Source organism: Elephantulus edwardii, unplaced genomic scaffold (genome assembly GCF_000299155.1).
Source record: "Elephantulus edwardii isolate Elephantulus edwardi_28Jun2011 unplaced genomic scaffold, EleEdw1.0 scaffold00081, whole genome shotgun sequence".
Taxonomy (NCBI): Eukaryota; Metazoa; Chordata; class Mammalia; order Macroscelidea; family Macroscelididae; genus Elephantulus; species Elephantulus edwardii.
Genome location: NW_006399831.1, coordinates 15258333 through 15282611, shown reverse-complemented (window position 1 = coordinate 15282611; position 24279 = coordinate 15258333). Strand labels below are relative to the sequence as shown.

At 35.6% G+C, this 24279-nt stretch overlaps 1 protein-coding gene across 1 annotated transcript in view; it reads left to right on the top strand.

Moving 5' to 3' along the window:
* The window catches only part of TMPRSS15 (transmembrane protease, serine 15), a 272391-nt gene that overhangs the window by 125202 nt on the left and 122910 nt on the right, over window positions 1–24279 (top strand). Inside the window, exon 16 of the mRNA XM_006889826.1 lies at window positions 9453–9588. Within this exon, the coding sequence (XP_006889888.1) occupies window positions 9453–9588 (136 nt within the window). The remainder of the gene's footprint in view (window positions 1–9452; window positions 9589–24279) is intronic.

Below are 24279 nucleotides of genomic sequence, written 5' to 3'. Positions count from 1 at the left end.
CCCATTCTTCTCAGAGTCAGCCACAGTTTGTTATGATCCACACAGTCAAATGCCTTTGCATAGTCAATGAAACACAGATAGACATTCCTCTGGTATTGTCTGCATCACAATAGAACCAGATAAAATCAAATCATAACATCAGAATCTTATGCAAATCTATACTCTGATAAATTTGAGAACCTAAAGAAAAGGGACAAATTCTTCAAAGGTCATGCCCTACCCAGACTGCCACAGACAGATGTAGAACACTTGAACAGACCCATCACAAAAGAAAAAATTGAACAGGTCATACAATGACTTCCCCACAAGAAAAAACCTGGATCAGATGTCTTCACAGCTGAATTCTACCAAACATTCCCCAATTCGATTTAAAGTATTTCAAAATATAGAGAAAGAAGGCAAATACACAGTGTCTTTCTAGAAAGCAAGCATGGCGTTAATACCAAATCCAGACAAAGATATTACCAAGAAAGAACTATAGCTCAATATCTCTCATGAATATAGATGCAAAAATCCTTAACAAAATCCTACCTAATAGAATCTAAAAGCACATCAAAACAATAATTTATCGTGACTAAGGATTCATAACAGGTATACAATGATGTTTCAACATAAGAAAAGCAATCAACATAATTCACCACATCTACAAAGCAAATAACAAGAATCATATGAGCTTAGCAATTGATGGAGAAAAGATATTTGAAAAGAACACAACACCCCTTTCTGAAAAAGACACTCAGCAAAATTGGAATAGAAGGGAATGTCCTCAGCATACTGAAAAGTATATATGCAAACCCAAGAGCCCATATAATTCTCAATGGAGAGAGACTAAAAACATTTTTCTTGCAAGTAGGGACCAGACAGGATTCCCACTGTCACCACTTCTATTCAATATTGTATTGGAAGTTCTTGCCAGGGCAATATGACAAGAGAAGGAAAGAAAAGACATACAATTGGCAAAGAGATAAGATCAATATCCAGAAATCAGTGGGATTCCTCTAAAGTAACAAAGAAACCTCAGAGACAGAAACCAAGAAAGCTATGTACCATTTACTATAGGCAACCACACATTGAGATACTTGCAAGTTAACCTAATTAGAGACACAAAAGATCTGTACAAAGAAACTATAGAACCTTTCTGCAAAACATAATATAAGACTCAAACAAATGCAAAACTATTCCCTGTTCTTGGATAGGAAGACTCAATATTGTGAAAATGACAATCGTACCTAAAGCAATCTATGTGTTCAACACAATCTCAATACAGATGTCAAGTTCATTTTTTCAAGGAGATTGAAAGGCAAATTGTCAAGTTTATTTGGAGAGGAAAGAGAACCCAAATAAGCAAAACTCTTCTGAAAAACAAAAATGAAATGGGAGGAGTAGCATTCTGTGACCTCGAATCCTACTATACATAGACTAATGGAACAGAATTGAGAACCCAAACATAGATCCAGCTATCTATGGTGAAGTGATAATTGACAAGGAAATAAAATCTCTCAAATGGGGAATTTACAACCTCTTCAACAAATGTTGCCAGCAAAACTGAACTACATGGAAAAAGTTGAAACAGGATCCACATCCCACACCATACACAAAAATCAACTCAAAGTGGATCAGAGACCTAGGAGTAAAGCCCCAAACCATAAAGGCATCAGAGACAAACTGGGATCAAGTTGAGACATTCTAGTCTGTGATATAAACAGACTGCCAAATACAGCCAGAAATGCACAATCTGAAGAGGATAAAATTGAGGAATATGATCTCCTAAGGATTACATCCCTGTGTGCATCAAAACCATTTTCCAACATAATTGGGGGGGAACCCTATGACTGGGATAAAAAAATTTGACAATACCATTTCAGACAAAGGTCTCAAATTAAAAGTTTTCAGAATCTTACAGGTTCTCCATAAGAAAAAGATTGATAACACAAAGAATGGAAGAAGACATGGTTGTACTTTTCACAGAGAAAGATATTCAGGTGGCCAACAGACACATGAAGAAATTCTCAAAATAATTGGCAATAAAAAAAGATGCAAATAAAAATCACAATGAGATACAATTTTACCCCAGTAGCAGTGGTAATGTTTAATTGAACAGGACAGCAAGTAATAAACTTTGAAGTGATGTGGAGAGTAGGAACTTCCATACATTGTTGCTGGGATTGTAAATGGCACAACCACTCTGAAACATAGCTTGGTGTTTCCTCAAAAAGTTGAACATAGAAATTCCATATGACCCAGATATTCCACTGCTTGGAATATAATGTCAATAAAATGAGAACTGAGACACAAACCTATGTACATCAATGTTTATAGAAGCATTATTCACCACTGCAAAAACATGGATATGGTCCAAATGTCCAACCACAATTGAATGGATTGAGAAATTATGGTACTTTCACATGATGGAATACTAAGCAACATACAGGAGCAATGATTTTGAAAATCACTACCTAACTTCAGAGGGACTTAACAGCATTATGCTACTTGAACTGAGTCCCATAAGGACAAATACTCTAAACTATTTTTGTAGAAATAGAAAACCTGTAAATGTGTATGAGGATCCCAATGAGGGATGGTAGAAGCAGAGGGATGAGGTTGGGCAGAGGGGTAATCATAGGGTCACACAATTTGATGGGTGGGGCAGGGGAGTGAATAAAGGAAATGGAAAAGGTCTGGTGTGCTAAACAATGTACATGAACTTTGTAAGTAAACCAGTACAATAGAAATTTTATTTTAAAAAAGACTACTGCAAAATATATTATGAAGTACAATGCTGTGAATGATAGGATATAATCCATAAACATTCAAGGAAATCCTGTTAAAAAATATGTACAGTGAAAATGTCTATAAATTAAGCATTACTATCAGCAATAACTAAGATATAGATATAGGGAAAACAATTTTCCAAAACAGAGGAATTATGGAGAAAACGGGAATTGTTGACAAGTTACATTAAATGAATCAGTGAAATTCAAGTTGGTAAAACAATGTGTGATTTATGTTCAAGTTCTTACAGTCTGCCTAGAATGATGGTTTATTTTCTGCTATTGATGAATCTATATTTGATACATACAAATTTTACAGCATAGGAAGTGCTACTCTACAAATATATGCATCAACAGCTAAAGTCAAGAAGGAGGTGATGGAGGAATTCTATAATTTTTTGAAGTCTGAAATTGATCAAATATGCAATCAAAATACATTGGTAGTAATTGGTGATGGGAATACAAAAGTTGGTAACAGAACAGAAGGAAGGGCAATTGGATATTATGGACTTGGAGGCAGAAATGAGGCTAGAGATTGAGTAAATTCTGTACATTCAATGATTTATTCATATTAAACATGGTACATTCACATAATGGAATATTACGCAGCATGCAGGAGCAATGATTTTGTAATTTGTTACCTAACTTGGGAGGGACTGGAGAGCATTATGCTGAGTAAACTAACTCAGTCCCACAAGAACTAATATTGCAGAAAGCGTATAAGGATACAAGGGAGGGGAGGTGGGGGAAGGAAAGGAATGAAGATATGGAGGGGTAGGAAGGGATTAATCATGGGGTTGTACAATTTGGGGAATGAGGGAAATTGGAAGAATCTGTTCTAGAAAATACTGTATTTGAATTTTATAAATAAACTAGTGTAATAAAAGATACATACACACAAAAGATAATAATGATGGTGCTCATCTCAAAAAAATAAAAAGAAACATAGACGGCAATTATGCATATGGACTTCACCTGATATACTACACGTGTACAAAGAATCGTTGGGAAAGCTCAATATTAGCAGTCAAAACCAGGCCAGATATTGACTGTGGAACAGACCCATTAATTACTTATGCACAAGTTCAAAGTGAAGTTAAAGAAAATGAAAGCAAGCCTGTAAGAACTAAAATATAACCCTGGGTATAATCCCACTTGAATTTAAAAATCATCTAAAGAATAAGTTTGAGGCATTAAACAACACTAACAAAAGGTCATAACAAACACAGAGATGGATTAAAAGAACAAAGCAGATGTGAGATGGCTCTGAAAATTGCTCTAGAGTATCTTAAAAGCAAAAACAAAGAGAAGAAATGCCAAAGTTAAAAAGACGAACAGAAGATTTCAAAGGGCAGCTTGAAAAGACAAAGCAAAGTTATTATAATAGGATATACAAAAAGCAGAAGTTGGAGAATAAAAAGGAAAGAACTCAGTTGACATTTCCCAAGTTGAAAGAACTGAAAAAAATAATTCAAGCCTTGAGTAGAAATACTGAGAAATGCTATGGACAAAATCATGAATGATCAAGGAAGCCTTAAAAATGGAGATGATAATAAGCATAGATCAATGGTGATTAATTTTATAAAACAGTGTATGAAAAAGATTTTATTAAACACAGTGTGAATGAAGGAATGTGTGAAACAGTGTACATGAATTAAGCACAATGTATATTAATTTTGTATGCAAATTAATATAATTTTCAAAAAATAAGGTGAAGGGAATGCATAGCCTCAATGATCCAAAATGCATTCAAGCAAACTAGGGAGCTCTGGTGGCCTACTGTTAAAGAGCTGCACTGCAATCCCAATGACAAGTAGTTCAAATCCAACAGCTTCTTCATGGAGGAAAGATGGGCAATCTCCTCCTATGTGATTAAACTGCTTCTGAAAACCTGCTGTAGGATCAGCTATGCACTGGTTCTGGCTCGATAGTACACAAGAACAACAAGAAGTAAAATATTGCGAAAAATTATCCAAAAACATCTAAAAAAGTTCATTGATAGAGAAGTGTAAGCAGTTCAAGATGTGTTTAGAAAAGGCATCAGGGATATCGATGCTAATGTCAGATAGATTCTGGGTGAAAGCAGAAAATACCAGAAGAATGTATTTTTGTTTTATTGACTATGCAAAGCCATTTGACTGTGTGAGCCATAACACACTATGGCTATCATTGAGAAGAATGAGAATTCCAGAACACTTAATTAGGTTTATATGAAATCTATACCTAGAACAAGAAGCTGTTGATCAAACAGAACAAGGGGACACTGTGTGTTTTAAAACCAAGAAAGGTCTTCATCAAGGCTATATATGGCTTCTTACCTATTCAGCCTGTAAACTGAGAAAATCATTTGAGAAGCTGGGCTCTCTTAATAATATGGCATCAAAATGAGAGGAAGACTCCTCAACAACCTGCATTATGCAAGCAACACAACCTTGCTTATTGAAAGTGTAGAGGACTTGAGGTATGTGCTATAGAAGATCAGAGATTACAGCCTTTAATATGGATTACATCTTAACATCAAGAAAACAGAAATCCTCATCACAGGGCCAGTTGGCAACATTATAATAAAGATTGAAATTATCAACTATTTCATCTTACTTGAATCTACAATCAACACTACTAGTACCAGTAGTCAGGAGATATGATGACTTTTTTCATTAGAAAAGTCTCCGAAGTTCTGAAGAGGAATAATATCAGTTTAAAGACTAAAGTGTGCTTGATTCAAGCCATGGTTTTTCTAGTCTCCTGCTGTGTACCCAAGAGCTAGATAATGAACAAGGAGGACAGAAGAATTGTGTCTTTGAGTTGTATTTAAGAGTATTGAGTATCTCATGTCTTGTGAAAAGAACAAACAGATAAGACTTGGAGATGGTGCAAACAGAGTCATGCTTGAAGGCAAGAATGGTGAAATTTCTACCCATGTACTTTGGGCGTGTTTATAGGAGAGGCTATTCATTGCAAAGAAAAATCACTCTTGGAAAAGTGGAGGGTCAGTAAAAGAGAAGTAGTCACTCAGCAAAACAGATTGATATAATTACTGAAGAGATTGACTTAAGCGTGTTGGTTATGAATACAATGGTAAAAGAGAAGAAAAGGTTCATATCTGTAGTTTTTAGAGTTGCTGTGAATCATTAATGATTTGGACACATCTAACAACAAAACAGCATATTCCATATGAATTTTTCAATTGTTTCACATGCATCTAGAAAGTTTGACAAGTGAATTGATGCCTTTGAACTGTGGGGTTGTGAAGAGTATTGAATATGCCTTGGGCTTCGAAAGAATAAACAAATTTATGTTGAAAGAAATACAAACAAAGTGTTACTTAAAGGCAAAAGTAGTAGAATTGTCCTATTTATACTTTGAGTATGTTGTCGTAAGGGGTAAGGCCTTAGAAAAAAGACATCATGCTAATAAATGGAGAAGGATCCATCAGTGAATTACAGTGATAATAACAATGGGTTCAAGCATGGCTGAGACAGTGAAGATGGCAATGGATAATGTATAGTTAAGATCAGTTGCTTTTAGGGTCACTTGGAGTTGTAGTAAATTCAATGGCACCTAATAGCAATAATACAGACCAGTTATTTTCTCAGTTTCTTAGTGTATTTCCTTTTTCACCAAATTTCTATATTTTCATATATTGATTAATTGGTTTCTTAAAATGAAAAATATTATAAGAAATATTTACTATGTCAAATAACTGCTTATTCTGTACCATAAAAATTTAATTAAAACATTATAGGACTTTAAATCTTTCTCTAGAAATTGTCTTTCATAAAGTAAGTGTATCTCCTGTGTTGCCAGACTGCTCCCAACATTTTGTAGACATCATCATGGCCAACTCTATTCTTCTCTACTAATAATCTGATCTTCTATAAATTGATCTCATATGTAATTAAGAATTGTAATATTTAAAAAGGTGAATTTTTTATGAATGGTGATAGAAATGTAGAAGTTGAATAAAGAAGAACATTTGGAAAATATAGCCTAGATGATAAGAATAATATCACATAGCTCATGTTAGTCTTTAAGATTAGTAACTTGTTTATTAGAGATCTTTTTATTTAACAATGTAAACAATAACTGCACATATAGATCTTGCCTGAAAAATTACACAGAAACTAAATTTACTTCATTTGTGGAAAGAGATGATTAAAAGGATCAATATTAGCGGCAGACAGAGCTGAGGGCAAACTGCAGAGCAGACCATTAGTATGTAAGAGTAAGCTAAAGTTGAAAAAGGTCAAAGTCCAAAGAAGCCAAAATATAACCTTGAGTACATCCTTCCTGAATTGGGAAACCATTTTATGGATAGATTTGATATACTAATGATTAATGACCAAAGCCCACAAGAACTGTTATCTGACATCAGGAATAGCATACAGGAAGAAAGAATGAAGATAATACTTTAGACTACAAGTGATCAAAGAACGAAGACATCACGATCAGTAAATGGTCAGTGAAGAAGAGGAAAGCTCTCAATGAGGTTGACATGGATTGACACAGTAGTTGCAACAACAGTAGTAAAAATAGCAATCATTGTGGAGATAGCACAGGACTGGACATTTTTCTTTTATTATTGTTATGTATAAGGTTTCTGCGAGGTTTTGTGTATTCTTCTATACCTTTCAATGATTAGCACTATCAGTATTCTATCAGTACATCTATCAGTATTCCCCTACTCTGCCAACATTTAATCTCCATATATTTCCTATAGAAACAAATTCTATGAGCTATATCAGTAGGAAGTCTCTGATCATTTATTTCACATTAAGGGGAATTAATTTTTCAGATAACAGCTTAATGTGTTCCTTTCCTAAGGGTGTTTGCAATTAACATAGGATAATAGTTTGACCAAATTAACACTGTTCTAATTGGGTCATTTCAGAGAAGAAAGTCTCACTTTTAGAGGTTTCAAATTTGAACAGATGTTGCTACCTACAAAACTTTCAGTTCTCCCCATGACTTTGTATAAGGCAGCACATCTTCTTTCTCCCTCCCTTTTTTAATCCCTCTGCTTCCTTAAATATTACTTTCTTTTCCTCAAGTTTTCTTTTTTATTTTTGTTTATTTTTTCTAATCATGTAAAAAAAAATGAATGAAAAATCTAGGGGGAGAAAGAGATGCCAGAAGGGGTAAAGCAAGTATTATGGTGACCAAATTTGTTTTAACTTACTTGGTATCTTTACTATTAAAATAGTTAGACTAACTTTTCTTAGTTGATTGACAAGGCAGAGTGTGAGCATTGAATGAATATATGTATGAGTCCATGACTGTAAGATAGTGTTGAAAAAAATAAAATATACAAAGTGCCTGTTACTGTAATTAATACATAATTTATATTTAGTTTATGCTTCTTCTCACCTACCCAGGAAAGAACCTATGAAAGTTCCTCTAAAATGTATCCATTTTTCTTGAGACTATAATATATTCTTTCTAATATATATGATATATTCTTTCTAATCAGTGGACCTTTTCCTCAAGTCTGAGTCTATGAGTCTCCCATCCCAGTACTAGCACCCCAATACTAGCCAGCCCTAAATTATAACTTATTCCTTTTCCCTTCTCCACTTTAATGTATCTCACAACACCTCTTTTGTTTGGGCTTGTTTGCTCCTAGGAAGCAAATGATTACCTGGAATTCTAATGTTAAGGAAGAAGTGTGAGAGGTCTTTAACCTGCAAGATGATGGGTGGATGACATAGTCCAGTGGAATATGGTAATAGCACACCAAGAAGGGTTAGAGAAAGAACAACAGAGGCCCTAACAATGTTTGTTGCTTAATTCAATGGAGGATGTCAGTGAAACTTTGAGCCCATATAAACAAATAATAAGGAGATGGTGTTTAGTAGGAAGACCTTATAAAAGCAAGATCTATCAATATTTTACTATGCAGTAAAACTTCTCATCCTATATTCAGAGGCATCCAGTATGGATGCTACTAAAAGCTGGCTTTCTTTTAAACATTCTTTAGCCCTGTCTGCTCTCCAGCTACCTTAACTGCAGGCACATGGTCTTACAAATCAGCATACTTTTGCAAATCAGCATCAGCTGTGGGACTACAATAAGCAAGTGCTTCCCACACTGGGCAGCAAGACTTGGAGCAACAAGACTTGAGGCACAAGAGACCTGAAACAATACTGGAGGAGAGTAAGTCTTGTGACTAGAGTAAGACCTTAGTGGTGGAAAGACTGTGGCATTGCTGTGAACAAACAGTGGCAAGGTGTGACCTGGCGCTTTTCTCATTTGTGCTGCCCACAGCTGGATTTTTGCTATTCTTGTGTTTGATGATGGAAGGAAAAATTGCTTGCTGAATTGAAACCAGAGCCTGGACTAACTGAGGAGAAGGAATAGGAACTATTAAGACTTGGAACTGTTGGCCTAAAACCTGGATTTAGTCTTTACCTACCAAATAAACAAACCTTTTGCTGCGAGTGGGCCTCTACAGGCACGATGGAATTGGGCTATGTATATTCCTGATCTGCTTTCTGCTCTGGGGTCTGGAAGGGCTTTGTTATTTTCACTCTCTCTTGACCTTTCAGAGAGATGCTCATGGCCCTTTTACCCCATGGTCCATTTTCCTTTTTTTAGACATCCAGTATTCACTCTGGATATTAATCATGAAGAAGACTCTCCTAGGATATAAGAAAAAAATTTTATTATCTCTTTGATTCACAGATTGCTTTCGATGCTTTTAAAAACAATATTCTGAGTGATATAGCACTGGATGACATTGGCCTAACTAATGGGATTTGCAATGTGAGTCTTTATCCAGAACCAACTTTGGTCCCAACTCCTCCACCAGAACTTCCAAGTAAGAATCCCTCAGTTGTATTTTTCTTATATTTTCAGGTAAATTTTTACTTTAATTTGCTTTAGTTTTTATTGACTCAAAGTGTTGTTTGCTTGTTTATCTGTTTTCAACTATGTACCAAAGACTATAAAATAAAGTAGAAATATTCACTCTTTGTATTTATTTAAACTCTAAGTTTTCATTTTCTTTTATTTCATTTTTAAATATTAATAACATTTTTAAAATTGTGATTTTAATGAAAGTTTACAGAAAAGTTGGATTTTCATTCATTCATTCATTCAGTGCTGGAAAATTTTCTCCTTCCTCGTCCCTTTACCCTCCCCCAGTTAACGTTTAAAAAAACACCCACAAAACTGATTCATTGTTGTACAATTTCCTACCTCTCCCATCCCTTTTACCTCTCCCATCTCCATTTTGAAATATACCTCTTATTCTCGATGGCTGTTACGCATATAAAGCCTAAGTATATATTCTTTTAAAACAGTACTTTCCTTCTTCTCTTCCAACGCCCTGTTCATCAGTGTTATGCAGTATTTGTCCTGTTGTGACTGAGATAGTTCACTCACCAGAATGTCCTCCAGCATCACTCATGTTGTATAATGTTTATTAATTCATTGTTTTTCAGTGCTGCATAGTATTTCATTGTGTGAATATACTATAGTTTTTCTATCCATTTATTTGTTGATGACCATTTGGGTTACTTCAATTTCCTTGTAAATGTTAATATTGAAGCAATAAACAGGGGTGTGCATACATCTATTTGCATGGCGGTAGGGTATACCCCTAGTAGTGGAACTGCAGGGTAAAATGGTATTTCTATTTCCAACTTCTTGAGAAAGCAGCAGACTGCCTTCTCTAATGGTTGCACCATTTTACACTCCCACCAGCAGAAAGGGCTCCAATCTCTCCACAACTTTGCCAGGATTTGTTGTTTGCTGCTCTGTTGAACTTTGCTATTGTTGCTGAAGTTAGAGGATATCTCATAGTTGTTTAATTTGCATCTCTCTGGTAACCAGGCATTTTGAGCATTTCTTCACTTTTTTATTTGCCATCTAAATATCTATTCATATCCTGTGTCCAATTTGAAATCGGTTCATTTACCTCTTCTTGTTGAGGTGCTGGTGTATTCTATGAATTTTAAACATGAGTGAGTCCCTTATCAGTTACTTCATCACCAAATCTTTTTTCTTTTCTTTTCTTGACTTTCCTTTGTACCCTTGTGCATAGGGATTTGATTCTTAGAAGTTCCAGTTCATATACTCTTATTCTCTCCTAGTGGTAGGTTTTTCATTATGCTTAGAAAACTGTTCATACTGTGGATTAAGACTTCTAGAGTTCTTCCAAGTTTTCTCTGATGAAGTTTATAGTCCTTGGTTTAACTCCTAGGTCCTTGATCCACCTTGAGCTGGTTTTTGTACACGGTGTGAGGTTTTGATTGAGTTTTCCACAGATGGTGTTCCAATTTTGCCAACATCCTTTGTTATAAAGTCTATCATTTCTCCACTTAACTGATTTTCTGTCTGTGTCAAAAATCAGTTGACCATACGTTGACGATCTGATTTCTGAGTTCTCAATTCTATTCAGTTGATCTATGTGTCTATCACTGAATCAGTGACATGCTGTCTTGACCGCCATGACTGTGTAGTAGGATTTGAAATTAGAGTGTGATTCCACCTACCTTGTTTCTCTTTTCCAGGAGAGCTTTACTTATTTGGGGTCTCTTTCTATTGCAGATAAAATTGAAAAGTGCGTTTTATATCTCATTGAAGAATGGCATTGGTATCTGTATTGGAATTACATTGAACTTGTAGATTGCCTTTGGTGAAATTGTCATTTTCGTAATATTGAGTCTTCCTATGCAAAAGCTTGGTGTGTTCTTTCATTTCTTCAAGTTTGTTTTTGCTTCTTGTAATGTTTTGTAATTTTTTTAGTACAGGTCTTTCGCATTTCCAGTTTGATTTACTCCCAAGTATTTACTCTTATGATTAGCTTTTGTAATGGGGATTGTTTTTCTTAGGTCCTTTTGTGTATTCTCTTTGTCACTGTAGATAAATGCAACTGATTTTTTTTATGTTGTTCTTGTATCCTGCTACTTGCCAGAACTGGTGAATTATATCCTGGAGTTTTTGCACTGAGTTTTTAACATTTTTACCTGTACTATCACAGCATCTGCATATAGAGGTTTACCTCCTCTTTGCCAATTTAAATACTTCTTATTTCCTTCTCTTGTCTTATTGTTCTTGCTAAGACTTCCAACACAATATTGAATAGGAGAGGTGATAATGAGAATCTTTGCCTAGTTCCTGTTCTCAAAGGGGATACCTTTATTTTCTCTACATTGAGAATGGCTTTGGGCCTTGGTTTAGTGTATATACTCTTCATTATGTGGAAAAAATTCCCCTCTTCCTATTCTGTTGAGTGTTTTAATTTGGAAAGGGTGTTGGATTTTGTCAAGGGCCTTTTCTACATTAATTGATAGAGTCATGTGGTTCTTATTCTTTTCTTTCTTAGTCTGATGAAATACATTGGTTGTTTTCCTTGTGTTGAACCATTCTGTTTGAATCTTTCTTGGTCATGGTGTATTAAATTTTTTATGTACTGTTAGATTCTATCGGCCAGGATTTTTGCCTCTATGTTCATGAGAGATAATGCATCTATAGTTTTGTATTTGGTGTTGTCTTTACCTAACTTTGGTATCAAAGATATGTTTGTTTCATAGAATGAGTCTGGGAGAATTCCATCTTTTTCTATTTTCTGCAATAATTTATGGAGAATTAGTGACAATACTTCTCTGAATTATAAAATTCACAAGTAACTATATGGTCAAAAGCTTTTATTTGCTTTTAGAAATTGTTTTATTACCTCTTCAGTTTCTTCTTTTGTAAGGGGTCTGTTCAGATGCTCTAATTCAGTATGTGTCAATTTGGGTAGGTTGTGAGCTTCTAAGTATTTGACCGTTTCACATTAGAATGATCAAGTGTTCTGGGATTCCCATTCTTCTCAGAGTTAGCCATAATTTGTTGTGATCCACACAGTCAAATGCCTTTGCATAATCAATGAAATACAGATAGATATTCCTCTGGCATTCCCTCCTTTCAACCAAGATCCATCTAACATTAGCTACAATATCCTAACACAATCCCTTCTAAGCTCAGCCTGCACTTCTGGTAGTTCTCTGTTGATATGCTGTTCTAGTCATTTTTTTTTTATAATCTTCAGCAGAATCTTGCTTGCATGTGATATTAATGATATTGTTGAATAATTTCTACACTCTTTGGGTCATCTTTCTTTGGAATGGGAACACATATAGATCTCTTCCAGCCAGTAGGCCAACTGGTTGTCCTCAGATTTCTTTTTTTCTTTTTTTTTTTGTCCTCAGATTTCTTGACACAAATTGATGAGCATATCTAGGGCAGCATCTGTTAGTTGAAATATGCCAATTGGTATACCATCAGTTCCTGGGGCCTTCCCCCCCCCCCAATTCTTTCAAAGCAGCTTGATCTTCTTCCTGCATCACCATAGGCTCTTGCTCATACGTTGTTTCATGAAATTCTTCTGTGTTTGCCAATTCCTTTTGGTACAATAATGCTGTATACTCTCCATGTTCTTTTAATACTTCCTGGATCATTTCTACCTATTGCAATTCAGGGTTTGAATTTTTTTCAGTTTCATCAGCTTGAGAAATGCTGAGTGAGTTCAGCCTTTTTGATTTTCTGACTCCAGCTCTTTGCACATTTCATTTTAATACTTTGTCTTCTAGTGCTGCCTTTTGAAATCTTCTGTTCAGCTCTTCAATATCTTGAATTCTTCCTTCTGGTTTGGCTTCTCAGTGCTCTAGTGTAATATTCAGAGTCTCTTCTGACATCCATTTTGGTCTTTTCTTCCTCCTTTGTCTTTGTAATGACCTTCTGCACTCTTCCTGGATGATAATATAGGTATCATCCCATAACTCATCTGGTCGTTGCTCATTGGTGTTAAAGTCCTCAAACCTGTTCCTGAGATGGTTTTGAAATTCAGGTGGGATAGACTCAAGGTCATATATTGGTTGCCGTGGATTTGATTTCATTTTCCTTAATTTCAGTTTGAACTTACATGTGAGTAGTTGGTGTTCTTTTCCATAATCAGCACCAGGCCTAGTTTTCACAGCTGATATTGAGCTTCTTCAAAAGTTCTTTCCACTATGTAATCCATCGTATTTCTATGCATACCATCAGGTAAAATCCATGTGTTTATCCTGTGTTTATGTTTCTTATAAAAAGTATTTTAAATTAACAAGTCATTGATTGTGCAAAATTCAATCATTCTATCTCCAGCTTCATTTCTATCTCCAAGTCCATGTTTTCCTACTACTGATCTTTCTTCTTCTGTTCCCACCTTTTGCATTCCAGTCATTCATTATTATTAATGCATCTTGATTGCATGTTTGATTGACCTGAGTGCAAAACTTGGTAGAAATCTTCTATTTCCTCTTCTTTGACTCTGGTTCTTGGTACATATATCCGAATGATAGTGGTATTTATTGGACTTCCTTGTGTGCGTGTGGATATCATCCTATCGCTCACAATATTGTATTTCAAGACTATGAAAGCAACCCCATTTTTTCCTTACCTTTTTATCTCCTCTGTAACAGATTATATGATCATCTGACTGAAAATTCCCCATGCCAGTCCATCTCATCTTGGCAATACCTAGAAGGTCAATATTTATGTGTTCCATTTATTCCTTAAAAATATCTAATTTTCCTACATTCGTGGTTGTTACATTCCATGTTCCAATCACTAGTGTCTGCTTACAACTGTTCTTCTTCCTCTGTAATTCTATATTTGAAAGCTCCACCTCACTTTTTCTATTAGTCTAAGTTTGTTCTATTGAACATAGGGGGTTTTCGCAGGCCTGTTATTTAGGAAGTGGATGGTCAATCCTTCTTACAAACACACATGCACATACATATACACATATTTAATGCGGCCCTCAGTTGTTTTTTGTCAAACATTCTTCTGAGTGGTATAGCACTGGTCTGTGCATTTCTTTTTTTTATTTTATTTTATTAATTTTATTGAACATTTACAGAGATTTTTGGGTTTCCTTTCATTTATTGTTGCACTTCTCTCCCTGCCCAGCCCACTCCCCCACACCACCAGTTCACTCCTCTATTTAAAAAGCAAAAGAAAAATTCCTTCTTCAGTAAACAATCCCCCTGCACACCTACAGAGGTAACTTGTGGTTGCTGTGATGCTAAATATTGTGATGCTTATGTGCCAAATGTGATAATGATTACCCATGACGGACAGTGTGTAATGGAGCTTCCCAATTAAAAGAAACTTGGAATCAGAAGTGACATCCACTTGTGAAATGGCTTACCTCTGGAAACTCTATGAACATGGAGAAACAACCAACGTTATACAAGTGTTCAGGTCTTTCATTCATAGGGTCGTTATGAGTCATCTATGTCTCAATGGCACTTAACAACAACAACAAATATATATCGATATACCTTTTTGAGGATTCCTCTTGAAGGTGTCCCACATTATTCTTAAGCTTTCTTCTTTTTCCTGCATTTTTTTATTCCACTCTTTGTTCTAGAAGATCAATGCTAAGTTTCTATCTTCTATTTCTCTGGTTCTGTTTTCCATCTCTTCAACAATGCTCATGTATCCCTCCAAAATGTTGACAGCATCTGAAATACTGGGCTTCTTATTCTGGATTGCAGTTTCTTATTTTTCCATAGTTTCTAATGCTTCACTTTTTTTTTATCTGTATTGTCTTTGATTGTTTTTATAAGTTCCTCATGGCTTGTGCTTCTATAATCCTACAGTTCCATGAGCCTGTCTTTTATCCATTGAAAATAGTCAATCATTGTTCTTTTAAATTATGTGTCATCAGATTTCTTGGCTTAGGAAATCTCTTGATTCTATGTTTGATCACTTTTGTGAGTAACATTTTGCTTTGGTTTTGTATACTGTGTAAGGCAGGCTGCTTCTTTAATATCATTGCTGTGGTAGTTTTTCTTGCCTGAATCCCTAGTAGGATATTGATCTGATGCCTTTGGCTCAGAACCTCACTGCTCCAGAGGAGGGGAGGGCAGTTCACACTGCTTGAATTTCTTTCTGATCCCTGGACCCACAGGGAGACTTGCTCAAGTTGGGAAACTCAATACACTAGTAAAGAAGTGGATGACAATCCTGCCGTAGTTCTTCCTTGCTCGTCCTGTAACAGAATTATCCGGTTCCAGGTCTAACTGTTTCTGTTCCTTTCTTTCTAGTCCGGCAATTAAGTTCTCTCTGTAAGGATGACTTAGTGTTTTCTGCCTGCAGCCCTAGCTCCTGAAATTTGTTGTTCTTCTCGGTTTATGGAATAGTGCAGCCAGATTCCTCAACTCTCTTCACCACTCTGACAGTTTTAGGAGGAAGGACTTTGTTTCAGATCTTCTGTTCTAGGACTGTATTTCTGTAGCTTCTGATTATGAGGTCCTTCGAGTTAATGTGCACAGCCAGAAAAAGCAGGATGATGTCCCAGGAAAAAGCAATGTCTTGACTGGTTCCTGAGTGTTTGTGTTACCTCTGTCGGGATGGTTACTGAGATAAATCCTTTCCAGGCTCACTGGCTGACACAGCATAGTGGGGTCCAAAAGCACATCTCATTAAGTTCCTAAGGTTATAAATCCAAGGCTGGGAAGAGACTGCCCTTTATTTTCCTACTGAACAGTTGTTCAATTCAAAAGGCTGACCTTTTACTTAGAAGCCCAATTTGTGCTATGCTTCCAGTGTTCCTTTAAAGTGAAAATGTTCTTGCATTGTTGTTATGTGCCATCGAGTTGCTTGAAACTCAAAGAGAACCTATGTACAACAGTTCTGAAGCCTGCCTTGTCCTAAGTCTTTTTCACTGACTCCAGCACACCTACCCCTTATTTCTCCAATTACAGTTTCATTCCATCTCATCTGGAATCTTTCTTTCCTCCCTGTCATGCCACCCTTTCAAGCATGATATCTTATTCTAACAACTGGTTTCTCCTGGCTATATGCCCAAGTATGTAAGACAGAGATTCCAAATACTAGCCTCCAAGGAAAAACTAGGTTTGACCCTTTTCAAAAATATCTATCTGTTTTCTTGGTAATTCATGGTATGTTCAAGACCCTTCTCCAGTGCCACAACTCAAAGGCATCAATTCTTCTATTATCCTTAGTCGTTGTTCAGCTTTTTTATTCATAGCAAGTTAATTGCTAAAACCATGTTCTGGATCAGGCACACTTTAGTCTATAGACTGTCATTGTTGCTTCTCAGTAGCCTGGAAAGGTCCCTGACAGTAGATTTTCCCAGTGTAATTAGTATTTTGATTTCCATACTGCTCATGCCAAGAGTGCTGATTGTGGAACCAAGCAAGCTACAATTGTTAATAAAATTAATCTCTTTTCCATCTATCATGGTACAGCCAATTGGTACAATAGGGAGAATCTTTGTCTTCTTGATGTTGAGCTTCAATCCATATTGAATACTATATAGTCCTTAACTTTCTACAGCAAGCACTTCCGGTCCACCTCTGTTTGGGCAAGCAAGGTTGTGTCCTTTGCATAACATAGGTTGTTGATAAGTCTACTTCCAACAGTAATGTCACATTCATTCCTCATAAATCCCAGCTTCCCAAATGATCTCTTCTGCATATAGATTGAAAAGTGTAGAGATAGGAAGCATCCCTTATCTGAGCACGACTTAATTGCTAACAGCCTTAATCTCTTCTCCATCTAATATGTTGCTGCCAATTGGTCCAGTGGTGAGAATCTCTTCTTGATGTTGAGCTTCAATCCAAATAGAAGACTACAATCCTTGACCTTTTGCATCAAGCACTTCAGGTTTTCTTCAGTTTCAGCAAACAAGGTTGTATCATCTGCATATCCTGGGTTGTTAATGAGTATCCCTCCAATCTTGATTCTACACTCCTCCTCCTCAAGCCCTGTTTCCCTAATGATCAGTTCTGCATACAGATTGAAAACGTACGCAGATAGGATGCATCCCTCATGCACTCCTTTCCTGATTTTGAAAAATGCAGTGTTTCCTTGCTCTGTTCCGAGGACTGTTTCTTGGTCCAAGTAGGTTTCATGTAAGCACAATCAAGTGTTCCGAGATTCCTATTTACTTCAAGGTTAGTCACAATTTATTGTGATCCTTACAGTCAAATGCCTTTGCGTAGTCAATGAAACACAGATAGGCATTCTTCTGGTATTCTCTGCTTTCTGCCAAGATCCATCTGACATTGTCAATAATGTCCCTAGTGCCTACATCTCCTTGTTTCAAAGACAAATTGATAATATTAAATTGAGCTTTGACTTTGACTATACATACGCAGCTTACACAAGATTTTGGGCTTGAAATGGTGCCAAGACTTTGGTGCCTCTAGACTTTTCAATATCCTTCCTTTACAAACCCAATAATGTGATGCAGCGGAGCAGAGGCAGCTATATGGTATTTGTACCTGAAAGAATAAAATGAAAGCAGTGTCTACCTTATTACTTAAGTAAAATTAATAACATGACATTTCAGAGACAAGACTTTGTAATTCAACTCTCCAATGGCAAAAGAGATGAGTGTTCAGTAGAATATAAGATTTGAAAGAATAAATTACATGCATATAATTATAAATAATAGAAAAGAGTATTCTCCCTCTGTTGTTGTTATTTATAATTGTTGTTACATGCCATGAAGTCTATTATGATTTATAGCTAACCTATAAACAATGGCTCTCACCCTTGCCCTATGCTGAGTCAACTTAACTCTCTCTGGCAAACCTGACCCCATTGCCACTGTAACTGTGGCTATTTCATCCAGGTTCTTCTTCTGCTTTACCCTTTACCCTTCTAAGTATGTTTTCCTTCTCCAAGAACTGGTCCCTTCTTTCAGTATGCCCAAAGTATGTGAGACAGAGCTTCAAAATCTTTGCCTCCAAAGAGGAAATTTGTTTCACCCTCTCCAGGACAGACTTATTTGTTCTCTTGGCAGTATGTTCAATACTCTTCTCAAGCACTACAACTCAAGGACATTGATTCTACTTCTGTTATCCTTATTCATTGTCCTGCTCTCATCTATCATTGAGTAGATTACAAATCATGGGGACTTTGTGTTACACAGTACTCCATAGGATTTTCTGAATGGAAGAAGATAAGCAAATCTTTATGCTACAGAACTACTTAGCAAGTTAAAACCACCAGCTGTCTTTTAATTGTGGTTATTAGTTGTCATTTAATCAACTTTGCTTAATGGAGATGGCAATAGAATTTCTCCGTAGGATTTTTCAAAGCTGTGATCTTTCAGAAGCTGATCTGTAGGCTTTACTTCAAGGTCACTTTGTGGTTGTAGTAGAGTTGTACTGTCAATATCTTGGCCAGAGGTTGAACACTAGGCATTTGGGTCACTTAGAAACCCCTTTTTCCTCCAGTGGGACTGTGGCTGTGTTACAAAAATTTCCTTTTTGCCTTTGAATTGTTTGGGTGTTTGGAAGCTGATTGTTGTACGTTTTTTGTTGGGTTTTTTTTGTGTGTGTGTGTGTGTGTGTGTGTGTGTGTATGTGTGTTGAACCTCATTGATTTTTTTTTCTCTGTTGTGGATCTTAGCCCACAAAGACAGCATTTTTTAAAATTCCTTCCAATATTGCTTAAATTGTTTCCCACATTTCTATCAGCAAAATAATTTGATGAGCTTCGCTAAATTTGGTTATTTTTAAAAATGTGGGTTTTTTTTTTTAAATTCTCTTCTAATATTTAAAATTATTGGGAGATTTATTTAATAGGTCACTGACTTTGAAGATAAATAACAGGGCCTTGAGAATATTTAACATTGATACATTATGAAAATGAAAGTAGCAACTCTTCTTACATAGATTGACCCTAAGTCACCATATTGAGTATAAATGTGAATCTCACCAAATGCCTGCTTCACACTTGCTATCTCATTAATTATAGCTATTCTCATGAGCAATATAAGAATGCTTCAATTCTTCAAACTTTGATTTACATTTTAGAAATATCTATTGTTTACATAAAAATAGATATATAAGTAAATATATACAAATATATACAAGCATTACTGTGTACCTCTACAAAAATATATAAAAGAAAGAAATTATAGAGAACTTAAAAAAATGTGTTCTAGAAAGGATCTAAGAGAACAATATAAAGAGATAAAATTGCAAACATAAAACTGATGCAAAAAACATGAAAACAACATGTATTCTCATGATAATATTGGGGGAAAAATTCTGTCAAAGAGTAAGCTTCTTGACACCCCATTCTAGATCTAATTTGCCTTTACTTCAGCAAAGTCTGACTAGTTCTGAACAAATAAATTGCGTACTAAGTAATTATTACTTAGTAAGAAGCTGCACTGCCATTCTGAAGGCACAATTCAAATCCATCAGCTGCTCCATGGGAGAAAGATGGGTTATTTCTTCAGTGCCATTTATTGCCTCTGGTGGGTCAGCTATGGCTTGGTTTTGACTTGATGGTACACAACAACAACAACTAAGTAAATAGTAATAGATGGGAAATAAGCTGACATCTTTCCATTCAACTGTATTTTTATTTGAAATCCTCCTAAATTTTTGTCAAACAAAATGCTATCAAAAATAAGCCTTAACATTTTGAGGAAGAAAATGATACCAAAATTTATGCAAGCCCAAAAGGGGAAGAGCGAAGAGAAGGTGGCCATATTCTCCCATGTCTGCTCCACCCAGGGTTGCTATGACTTGGTCTCCAGAGAGAGCATGGTGCTGCGTGTGTGTGTTGTGGCAGGTTTTGCACTTGAAGGACTACTCTGCCTTCAGGAGCCAGGCAAACTAGGCTTGGCCTAGGGTTTAAGGCAGCAGGGGGCTTCAAGCCCAAAAGGGCCCTCGGGCAGTCTTTCATTGATTTTGTTCAGGCATTCCTCTAGGTCATATAGCCCTGTCATACCATACCAAGGTCACTTGTGGTTTCTGTGAGGCTGAACACTGTGACACTGATGTGTCAAATGTGTTAACGATTGGCTACCCAATGTGGACAGAGAGTGGGGTGGAGCTCTCTGATTAAAACAAGCTTGGAAGGAGGAGTGGCATCCACTTCCATAATAACTTGCCTCCAGAAACCCTATGAACCTGGAGAGACGATGAAAGGCACCCAAGCATCAAGGACTCGCCTGAGACTCGACGGCATTTAACAACCCCACTGTTACTCATACATTGCTGTGGAATCAGACCTAAAATGACTGACTCCTTAATATGTTTTCCAAAAATGTTAATTGCATAGGTGGAGATTGTATTTTTCTTACTATAGCCTTCAATATGATTTGCATCTCAATATTAAGAAATCAAAATTTCTTACCTCTAGACCATCATACTAGGTGGAGAAAAGATTGAGATTGTCAATGATTTCATCTTATTTGGATCCACAATAAATATCCTTGGTACCAGCAGTCAGGACATCAAGAGGTGTATTGTACTAGGAAAGAGGGACCTCTCAAATTACTGAAGGGCATTGTTGTCAGTTTGAGGACTAAAGTGCTCCTGATTCAGGACATGAACTTTTCAATCACTTGATATGTTGTTGACAGCAAAACAATAATCAAGGGTGATAAAAGAAGAATTTATATGTCTTTGAAACATAATACTGGAGAAGAGTGCCGAATATCCATGAACTCACTAAAGAACAAACAAATATGTCTTGGAGAAGGTGCAGCCAAAGTGTTCTTTGGAGACAAAGATGATGAAGCTTTGTCTCACATATTTTGGAATGTTTCTAGGAGGGCCTGTTCTTTACTTGGAATAGAAGGACAAAGGACATTAAAGTTGGAAAGGTGAAAGATCAGCGAAAGAGAGGAAAAACCTCAAGCAGTTGGATTGACACAGTCATTGAAGCAATGGGCTCTAGTGTATCAGGAAGTGTGAGGATGGCATAGGCTAGGACAGGGTGCCCATCTGTTATTCATTGAGATACTATAGGTCATGTTCAACTCAACAGCACCTAATAAAAACAATTCATCAATAAGGACATAGGAATCTCATAAACATGATATTTTAAAAGTACCAAAATCTTACAATTCCTTAAAAAGAAAATGTAAGATAGCTTTTTTTTGTCTAATATAGTCAATATTAAAAAACAAATGTTATATATAGGCATAATATTTATTTCAGTCAGAAAGGGAAGTAAATGTACTATTTCTCTGTCAAGGGAGATTTGTAAGCCCTCATATTTTAACAATAGAGGAATTATAATGGTAGAATAACCCTTCTGATTGCAAAAGAAAAACCTTAGAATGGTTCATTTCAGAACAGTATTTACCACAGCAGAAAATGTTAATTACTATCAAATGCATTCTGAACAATTTCATTATAAATACCATTTACAACTGGTTAAATGAAATTCTTATTTAAGTAGAGCTTTTCTGGTTCCAGATCACTGACTTGTTTAAGCAGAGATAAAGGAATCCATGGTTGACTTGCTCATAGCCTATTTGATTCTTTATAGAACATTTAAATCAGAAAATAATCTGAGGCAAGTAACTGAAGAGTAAATCTCCGATTCCTCCCACATTCTAAAGGATATATATTGTGCTTTGTCTTAGGAAATCTAGGTTCCAGCTTCATAACTACCCACAGTCTTCTGTTTTGTGATTCCAGTTATTCTCTGCTATATCAATTATATGATTACTGCCCTGTGAAAATCCCATATATTAATTTAAATGTGGAGATTGTATTGAAAAAAATAGAAGAAAATAAAAATCCTATTATACAAATATTCTGCCAATTTGCAAAGCAAATTATGGGATTTGTGATAAGATCCTACTCATTAGAGTAGATATATACAAAATGAAATCCACACCATAAATCTTAGGCATATTACTGAAGCTGTTAAAAGGAGAAAAAAAGCTATAGTTGTATTTTTAATAAAATTTTTATTTTCTATTAGTTTACACATAAAGTTCACATACATTATTTAAAGCTATAGTTCTAATTATGTTAATAATCATCCTTGATTTCAATAAATCTCTACAATCTTTGACCATTAAATATCTCATTACCACAATCAAAATAAAAATATGATCATCTTGCCGTATTCAGAGTAGAGATTTGCATGTTGCTGCATATTTTATTTTTCCTATATATATGCTTGATTGCTTTTAGTTTGCTGTTATGAGAACAGAACTTGTCTGCAATTTTTGCTTTACTAAGGTGGCTTATGTATTCCTGTGATGCTGGAAGCTCTACTGCAGGTATTTCAAGTACCAGCATGGTTAACCATTGTGGACAGGTTTCACTGGAGCTTTCAGACTAAGATAAATTAGGAAACAGGACTGAGAATCCAGAAATGAAGTAATAGTTCTTCAAAATAGAACATTGTTATAGAAGAAGTAGAGTAATTTATATTGGAGGAAAATAAAAAATTAGAAACAGATGCAAACATCCATTAATTAATTGGAATATGCAATATATAAAAATATAGAAAATCATGACGTTTACAAAAATAAAATGTAGTATATAAAGAACAACAACCTAGCCACTGAAGAGCTGAAATGGACTGGTATTGTCCATTTTGAAACAACTAATAATATGATCTGTTTTACCAGATATAACAAAATGAAGAATACTGATATTGTATTCATAGTTAAAATGAAAATGTCAAGATCTATTCTGAAGTACAGTAACTATGAATGAGAGAACACTTACACATGTAAGGAAGACTTGGTAACACAACTATCACTCAACAATAGGCATTAAATGCTCAAGCCAAAGATGAAGAAATGGTTTAAGGTTTCAATTTTTTTATCTTTACCTTTTGTGTTTGGTGCATATATTTGAATAATATTTGTATTAAGAAAGCTATATGTCAGTTCTCTATCTTTTCTCCATACCTATTGAATCTATAAACTAAGTAAACCATGTGAGAAGCTGGATTTTTATAGTGGCATCAGGATCAGAGGAAGAGTCATCTAAAACCTGTGTTATTCAGATAACACAACTTTGTTTCCTGAAAGTGAGGATGACTTGAGGCACTTACTGCACAAGATTAAGGAATACCACCTTTGATATGGATTATATCTCAACACCAAGAAAACAAAAGTATTTACCACTATGTTAATATTGTGTCATCATTATAGATGATAAAAATTGACATTTTCAATGACTTCTCCTTACTTGGATCCAAAACCAACTCTTTGGCATCAGTAATTAAAATTAAAAAAATAAAAATAAAGGTATGTGGCATTGAGGACCAAAATATTAAGGTGTAATTATTTCAGTTTGAGGACTAAAGTGTGCCTGAATCAGGCCATGGGCTTTTCAATTGCTTCACGTCTGAGAGCTGGATGATGAATAAGAATGGCAGAAGAAGAACTGATGTCTTTGATCTTGGAGATTAATATTGAATATCCCACAAACTGCCAAAAGAAGACATGTCTTGGTACTCATTGGAGGGAAGGATGACGAAACTTGGTTTCACAAACTTTGGACATATTGTTAGTATGAGCTGTTTCATGGAATGGGAAACCATTCTTGGAAAGGTGGAGGATAAGTGAAGGTTAGAAAGACCCTCAATTATATGAACTGATATTGTGACTGCAGCTATGGAACCAAGTGTGTCAGACATGATTAAGATGGCATAGGATAGGACAGGTTTCAGATCTACTGTTCATAGGCTTGCTATGAGCTATACTAGATTCAAAGACACCCAA